At 35.7% G+C, this 8916-nt stretch overlaps 1 protein-coding gene across 1 annotated transcript; it reads left to right on the forward strand.

Moving 5' to 3' along the window:
• The first annotated feature begins 232 nt into the window (after positions 1-232).
• LOC129224700 (forkhead box protein B1-like) lies at positions 233-1246 on the forward strand. The gene has a single exon (XM_054859248.1). The coding sequence runs from the start codon at positions 233-235 to the stop codon at positions 1244-1246; it is 1014 nt and encodes a 337-aa protein (XP_054715223.1).
• The last annotated feature ends 7670 nt before the right edge of the window (positions 1247-8916 follow it).

The raw sequence follows: 8916 nt of genomic DNA on the forward strand, positions 1-8916 counted from the left end.
CACTCCTCCCCCCCCGGCACGTTCGAAAGGTGTCTGGAGAAGGTCCGGCCCACTTTGGAAGTTGGCTGTGCTGCATTCCGCTACAGTTGCATTCGTTCTGCGACTTGGAAGTATTCCGTTTGATGCAGCGAGAGCGGATTCTCGAGTAGAGTGAGAGTGATTTATCCAAGCGAGTGCTGACAGTCATGAACATTACCAGACGTTCTACGCCTCGCTGATACTTGAGGCGACCATGCCGAGGCCTGGCCGGAGCACGTACGGCGACCAGAAACCGCCGTACTCCTACATCTCCCTGACTTTCATGGCGATTCAGAACTCTAGCGAAAAAATGCTCACCCTGAGCGACATCTACAAGTTCATCATGGACAGGTTCCCCTACTACCAGAAGAACACTCAGCGCTGGCAGAACAGCCTGCGACACAACCTTTCCTTCAATGACTGTTTCATCAAGATCCCTCGAAGGCCGGACAGGCCGGGCAAGGGCAGCTACTGGGCCCTACACCCTGCCTGCGGGGACATGTTCGAAAACGGCAGCTACCTCCGCAGGCGGAAGCGATTCAAGCTCAGCAAGCAGGCCAAAGACGCCACTGCGGCCGCCCTCGCCGACCTGAAGCACTTCGAGACGGCAACTCAGGCGCATGTCCAGGAGCAGGCGAAGATGCGGCTGACAGCCCTAGCAGCAGCCCCAAGCCACCTGCAGCCCCTGAGCGAAACGCTGCTGTCTTCAGGAGTTCCTACCACCTACAAACAACCCTTCACCATCGAGAACATCATCGGGCCAGACTTGAAAAATGGAACTCTACCGGGGCACCCGCCCCTCATGCCCCAGCATGGAATGCTGGTGCCAAGGTCGCTGGCGACCTTCCCTCAGCAACTCTGGCCCCCAACCTACACTTCAGCTGCAGTAACCTTCAACCCGGTGATGACAGGGGCCGAATTCCCGCACCTGTTTGTCAGTTCGAAGGCGCCCCCGCCCACCAGCGTCTTCAGCCTGCCGCTGCACCATCCCTACCGGGGGGCCCTGGGGCAGGTGCCCTTCGCCATGGGCCCCGCGTCCCTGGGACCCTACAAGCCGGCGTTCATGCCGGCCGCCTTCCCCAGCCTGCCGGACCACGCTCTGCTGGGGTCGGCCGTCATGCCCACCTGCATCAACGCCGGGCTCTCGCCGCCGCTAAGGGTGGACTCGGTGTCGAGCGACATCTCATCTAAGTCACTAGACGTCGTGTCGGACGATTCCTCAAAGTGAGAGCTAACCTGTCTTCATTTTTTCATTCGGTGAGCCTATTCCAACCATTTCTTTTATTCCTAACCTTAGTCTAAGAGGCACATGATTGGGTTTGGATTAGTTAACAATCTTTGCAAAGACACAAACTCGCAAATCCATTGCAATATTTTACAAATCTGTGCCCTACCGATTAATTTAAACATAAAAATTACTCTAATGAAAAGTAAATTCTGTACCGCTAAGGAATCTGTATTTAATGGTCAATGATCTCCAGTGATGTTCCCATCAATTTTTCTGAGGGTATACTCCAAGTAATCCACTATGCACAGTATGTGTATGCGATCATAAGGCTTATTAAGGGTTAAGAAATATAAAGAAATAAGGTTATTTGTGGGAAAATGCGGTTAACATAAATATATTATTTTGCTTTAGGAAAATTTAAGAATGCGATGATAGAATCTGAATAATAAATGAAAATTTTTGATGCTTGAGGGTATACGCTGTGTCTAAAAAATGTTTGAGAATATACGGCGTATATGGAATATAATACCCTATGGGAACACCCCTGATGATCTCTAATCTAATGATCTATCTCTAAATCTTTATCTTAGGGTGCATGTTACCTTAAGCCTTAAGGTAGTCTGAAAAGTTGTAATGATCACTTATTTTTGATTCAGTTAACATTTTTTGCACATGACTAATCGGTTTGAAGCACAAAGTCGTAGATTTACTACATTAATTTGCAAATTTGTGCTGTACAGATCGGTTTAAATGTGAAAAGTGGTTGACAAAAAGTAAACTCTAAAGCTCTAAACTCCATCTGATGTAAATACATGTTATTACCATGTCTCACTTTCTTTAGTCTAAAATTCATTCTATAGTAGTGATTAGTTAGTTTCGGATCAGTTAATCTTTTTGCACAGTATCATTAGTTTTTAAGGCACAAATTCGCAAACTCATTGCACTGATTTGCAAATTTGTGTGATTCATTTAAATGCAAATATCTTTTGGTCAAAAATAAACTCTTTTGAGCTAAATAGTCTAACTGAAGTAGATACATGCACAGCTTAAAATAGAGCATGCAAGTAAAAGTATGATATATGTCAAAAATTAACAACAATGAAAATACTATTGTTGCATCCATCCTATCGATTTCAACAGATGAACAATAAGTTACATGAATTTATTGTCAGATGTAACATATTATTGCTGTTAAATAACCACTTATCACAAAAATAGTAAATTGTTGCTTTATAAGTTGCTGGATTCCTTATCAGACTTCAAATGGTTTTCAGTTTTAGGGGAGTGGGCTGTAATACTTTAGGTCAGTTACTTATTTTTTTCATAAACACAGCTACAGGTGAGGGGTAAAGAAATGCACTAAGGCAAGATCTTGAGTTTCATCTGACCCGATGTATATTTTAAAGAATTAGATGTTTGATGTTTGTTTGTTGCAAAGTGATGTACCAGTAAATGGTCTAGAATTGTTTTAAAGAAAATAAAACGAACAAGGTTTTTTAAGTATAAAAAGTGCAAAATATTATCATTATTTTTGTAATTTAAACCAATCTTTGAACAATTTAGGACAACTCGAAATGATGTTCGTTCTTACTAATGATTCTTTGCTTCTGTTTCAATACACTGTTTTCTCTCTTGGGTGTTTTTACTGTCCGCACACAAAGTTTAGATGTTATTAATATGATAGATTAAAGCATTTAAGTCACTGCTTAGGTGAATTGATTTTCATCTGAAATTCAAAAATAACGATTGATAGTTTTAGCTAACAAAAGAAAAATACTGTTTTATCTTTTAAATTTCCTTACATTTCTCCTGATTTTAAGTTTTGAAATTGACGCAGTTCCAAATGATGAAAGCAATATAAAACTAGATTAGAAAAATGTAAACATATAATTATTTGCATTGATAAATATATCTAAAGTCTTTCATTTTTTATTTTTTGTATAATCGCAGATATCATTCTAATTTATTACTCTTCATTTTTTGTCTAAAGGAGGCAAATTTTTTTGATCAAACTTCAGCAGATTCGTAAATTGTGCGTGTCATTGAAAAAGGTTATTATAAATCCTAATTTCTAAAAATTTATTAACGAGAAAATTATTATTATTATTAGGAAAGAAATCAGAATCCAACCGTAAGTGTTCAATGGTATCTAATTCTTAAATTAGCAATAACAGAATTGTCATTCAACATTTCAATTAGCGTCATTCATTTATCACATCGTCACAGAATTTGTTTTTTGAAAAAACTTTACTGAAGTTCAATTTTTTGTTTTCCTAATTAATATATTTTTTTCAAAAGTTTGATACATTTTTCTTAACAATAACTTAAAAAATTGATCTAAAGTAAAGTTTCATCACTTCCATGTCAGTTGATCAAGGATCAACTGTATATCTAAAGAAATAGTTATTGATTCCAAAATGTTATGACATGGTTTGCCCCTCTCATTGTAAATTTTCTAAATTTAATTCCTCAGCTGTTTGAAATCAGGAAAAATAAGTTAATGCATCTAGCTGTGAAATAAGTTAGAAGTAGCAGACTGAATGTTGAAATAAAAATAATCTTTGTCTTACCCTCAAAGGTAAAAGATTAAAAATTGCTGGTAAAATGTGTTGTTTATCATGATATACTTAAAATATGTGTGGGAAAACTTGAACTTCATACGTTTTTCGTCCTTACAGTTATAGCGTGACTGCAAAGTTCCTAAGACTTTTCACTTTAGATGTTTAAATAAGTCTATAATTTCGATTTACAGTGAGGCATTGTTTCATATCAAAATCAGTCTTGATAGTTTATTTAAATTTAAGCGTTAGTTTCTCATTGAGTTTTAATTTTAAACATATGAGGCAATGAGAAGCAAAGAAGTGTGACTGAACTTTTCAAAATTTTGAGCAAAACGCAGTTTAAGTACAGGTCTTAAGTAGGCTTTAATTAATAAAAATCTAAATCGTGATGCATAGCAGAACCTACCAGGGCTTACTGTACTATCTCCTACCCTGCCTTAGCAGAAGAGAAGTTCTGCTAGTATAATAGTTTTCATCAAAGTTTTAATTTTGGCGTTTACATCCCTTTACTTCTCAAGGATTCATACATATATGTGTAAATTAAATGATGCTCAGTACTAATTCAATATTTCTTACCAAAAAAAAATTAGGGGGAGGGGAATGATTAGTAGGTAGTCAATTTAACTAGTATTACTATTTTTTATGAGTTTTTTTTTCTCGTTTTTAATGGCAAAATTTTGCCTTTTTAAAACGAAAAATATTGATTAATATTCATACAGAACTTCAAATGAATCGAACTTAAAATCTGAATGTTCATACTCTTTTTTAATTAAAAGTTGAAATCTGGAGACGACTTAGTTAATCCAGCCGAATTTTGTCTTCGTTTACTAGAGAGGTCAAAAATTGTACACTATGTAAAATTAAGCTCTCTCCTTTCCTAATTTTATCACTACGAAATATTGAAAATTATTCTATGTTTAATGTTCTCATATTTCAAAACTTAGGTTGTAAAATTTTAAGGCTATAAAATTCGAGGATGTTTAACCGGATCGCAAAGTAAATGTAAGGTGGGTTAAAATTTGCTCTATATTGAAACACTTTGAATGAAAAAGTTTTGAATTACAATGAATATAGATCTATAATTCAGTTTATTGATTAAACTCACTGGCCTCACAAGTAAAATCATTATGCATCCCCCCCAACACTTTTATAAAAAACAAATATTTTCATTTGTAATCTTTACTAATAATAAAGCTGAAAGTCTCTCTGTCTGGATCTCTCTCTGTCAGGATCTCTGTGACGCGCATGGCACCTAGTCCGTTCAGCCAATTTTCATGAAATTTGGTACAAAATAAGTATGTAGCACAGGGTGTGCATCTCGAAGCGATTTTTCGAAAATTCGATTTTGTTCTTTTTATATTCCAATTTTAAGAAAATTTTAACGAGCAAATGATCAAAACGTGGACGAGTAAATTACGAAATTATCATAACGTGTAACCGTAGCATGGGCGAGCAAATGAACATAGCAAATTGGCGAGAAATTCCTCATCCATTATTTGTAAATATACAAGCGAACCAAATGACCTTTTAATTTTCTACTACGGGCAAAGCCATGCGGGTACCACTAGTTACATTATATTAAGTAATCCATGCATGATACGGCCAAGAAGTTTTGTTGTGCAAAGACAGGAAGTTCCTAACTTAGAACTAAATAATTTTAAGAAAAACACATGCTCAATCTTGATCTTATGATATTTGGATTTTTCTCCCCGATACCAATGCATTTTAATTTTACCCATGAAAGACAATCTATTACCGAAAATGGAAAGCTTTTAACAATCTTAAATACCTTCTGCTATGATATATGCTACTTTATTGGCAATTCAGAAAAGTAAGGTTCGGGGGGAAAAGGAAACCACAAAAAAAAAAAAAAAAAAAAAACGAGATAAACTTGCTAAAGACATCAGATGGGGGAGATTGAACCACGAGGCGGGAAGTACAAGAGGATCTTTAGCCCCAGATTTATTATCCAGCAACTGAATGCCACCCCCTGCTCTTTTCTTCCGAAAGCGGGGGATGCGGCAACACCCCCAACAAGTGGGAGAAATGAAGCGGAGAAAAGCTACGAATCTTTTGTCGTCCCGAAGTCTTTAATTTCGCTTTTGGACAAAAAGCTAGAGCCCACGATTGAACGAAACTGCTCTTATTGTAACGTCTTCTGAAGCGTAGACGATTTTAGTTTTCGTTCAATTGCCTTGTATAGCTTGTTCAAAACGTTTGCAGGGGTTTGACATTTTTGCGTATACATTTGTATCTTATTCTTGGAGCTTGAAACTTTTTCTTTTAATTGGGATATATTCGAATTTTAGGAACCATTTTAACATACGCAGCTCGTACAGGAGTGCTAGGGGGCAACTGTCCCCCCTTTTTCAAAAGAAAAGGAGACCTCAATTTTCAGAGTTAAAAACTAACGTTTAATTAAAGAATGATTTTTTGCAGATTGCTTTATTTCACAAAAATAAAAACTAAAAATTACGAAGGAATGGAATTTTCTCGTCTTATTTCTTAAGAATGGAATTTTTAATAGGAAGGGGCAAGGGCGCCCGTATAGGGGGCAGAAATGGGAACTTCCTTGCTTTTAGTGCTTTTTTCTTTGCAAAAATGTATAAAAATTTCTTTTCCAGCCATTAATGAATAAGTTATTAAAAAATGTCAAATTTTAATATCTCTAATCTGTACTGAAATAGGTTTCCATGGGGAAAATATTCTACTAAACCATGGGGAACATTTTTGAGCCCCCCTTGAAATGTTGCATATGGGCGCCATTGGGAAGGGGGGAATCTACGGTAGTCATCTGTCCCGATTCTTTCGGCCACATTCCAATTTTTTTACAAGTTACTTAATCATTATTATAAAAATCCAGTAACATTGTAAAAGCTCAATTCTCGAAAAAGGGGGGAAAAATTAATTTTCGGGGTGCTTCCCCCTAACCCCCACACCTCTTTTGACCCTCCAATTTTTTGACGGATCAGCTGTTTAATGCCATCATCTATCGTAACGTGAAGTTCAGAAGTTCCTTCTTTAAGGGACAGCTCTATACTTAAGGGATATTTTTTTCTGGTCTCAGTCCCTTTAAATAGGGACCTCTCCATGTATTCTCCCCTTATTAAAGGACAGTCACAGAAAAAAATACAATAATAAATTTTTAAAATGAATAAGAACTATTGAATTTACTGGAATTCAAGTTCTTTTTTGTCAGAAAGTAACTGTTGAAAGTATAACATAAACCTTTACAAAGAAGCAAGTATATAATCTAATTGAAATTAATCTAATTCTAGCTAAAGTTTACATGCCCCTCTCAGCACTTGATTCTCGTTGGCCCAGCGCCAATGGATAGTGGACTTCCCTCGACAAACTTTGAAATGAAAACTTAAAATGTGAACATTAATTGAATGGGTCTCTTAGAAGAAAGGCATCTGTTACAGTGGAAAAAGGGCATATGTACAATTAATGCTCATTAATATTTAGCTCTTCTCTCCTAAAAGAAGGGCATGTGCTACAAATTAAAAATAAAATTCTTAATTTGTAACATATGCCCATCTTCTAGAGACCCACAATTGTAGTTTACTTTGTATTTCATTAAAAATTACCTGACATGAAAGAAACCCATGAAACGAATTACATCAAAATAATTTCTGTAAGTTACAAAAATTGGCTATTACCAAATTTTTGATTACGTTTTGAGTTTTAAACGAATAATTTTTTAAATATGAACAATTCTGAATATTCTTTTGAATGCTTAAAATATTTTCAACATTAACCTTAAATGTTAACAGATTAAGCGTGTTACAAAATTTTACTACAGAGCATTATAAAAATATACTGAGCTAACATATTGCATACATCAAATAAATTACCCTGACGGACAAAATACCCTGCCCCCTTAGTGACCCATATTCAGAGGTTTTATTCTCTCGAATTCCTATAAAGTTTTCTTGTAACGATTTGTATGTGATGTGCAACACGGTCAAATCATTATTTTTCAGTACAAAAAATATATTTAGGAAGTTGATACTGGATTGAGCAAAGTCTTAAAACTTTCCTAGAGATAAATTAAAACTTTTAACAGCACTTTTTAGGGGATCGTTCAGAAATGGCACGTTGCATCAAAAGATGGTGCTAATTTGTTGGCTACAAAAGATGGTTTATACTTTGGTGCAACATGGCGGAATAAAGCACCAAAACATGCGTATGTTGCTCCAAAATGTGGTAAAATTAATGCATTATCCTTTGGAGTTTGAACTATCTTTCGAGGCAGCAAGATTTTTTTTTTTTTTTTTTTTGTAGTGTACTCAAAAATTTTTGTGATATATGTTGCTCCAAAAGATGAAGCCAATTTACTGGCTACTGAGGATGGTATTTGATTTTACTATACTTAATTTTCTGCAACGGTGCTGACTTGCGCCAAAAAATATAGTAAAATTATGCACCGTTCTTTTAAGTCAGCAAACTGGCACCATATTTTGGTGCAACATACAACTTTTTTGGCACGTGTAGTCTTGGGAAATACAAGAGCTCTTCAAGAGAAAAAAATATTACTGTATACTGCTTGCTCATTTGATTTTCTACCAAAATTTCCCATTTCGATAAGAGTTTTGATGTTAATTTAAACCATTTAAAATGGGCTTTGAAACTGAGCTGAACCCATTATTATGAGAAACTCTATTTCCGATCGAAACTTTGCATTTTCATTCTGACCATTTTTGTCTCATTTATCTTTTGATCATTCGCTAGGAAGTGTTTTCAATCAAATCTGATACTCTTAATGGAGTACTTTTAAGATTTTTTTTATCAGTACTGAGAAACTACTGATACTTCAACATGGTTCAGCTCTATTTATGTATCAGACTGAATGAACTAAATTGTTTAATTTTGCTGTTCTTAGTACTAGTTATTAAGAATTTGGTCTCGGTTATGGCATGAGGAAAAAAACAGAATTCGTCGGAATGACGTATTCTGGTCATTATTAATAGGGTATGACCGTAAAATTGTGTTACGTAACTCAAATTCTAAAAGTATATTTTGATGTATTTCATTTAGTTCCGTTTCAAGTCAAACATTAATATCAGCAAAAACTTGATATTTTTTTTTTTACAATCTGAATACTTT

This window comes from Uloborus diversus, chromosome 6, assembly GCF_026930045.1.
Source record: "Uloborus diversus isolate 005 chromosome 6, Udiv.v.3.1, whole genome shotgun sequence".
Classification (NCBI taxonomy): Eukaryota; Metazoa; Arthropoda; class Arachnida; order Araneae; family Uloboridae; genus Uloborus; species Uloborus diversus.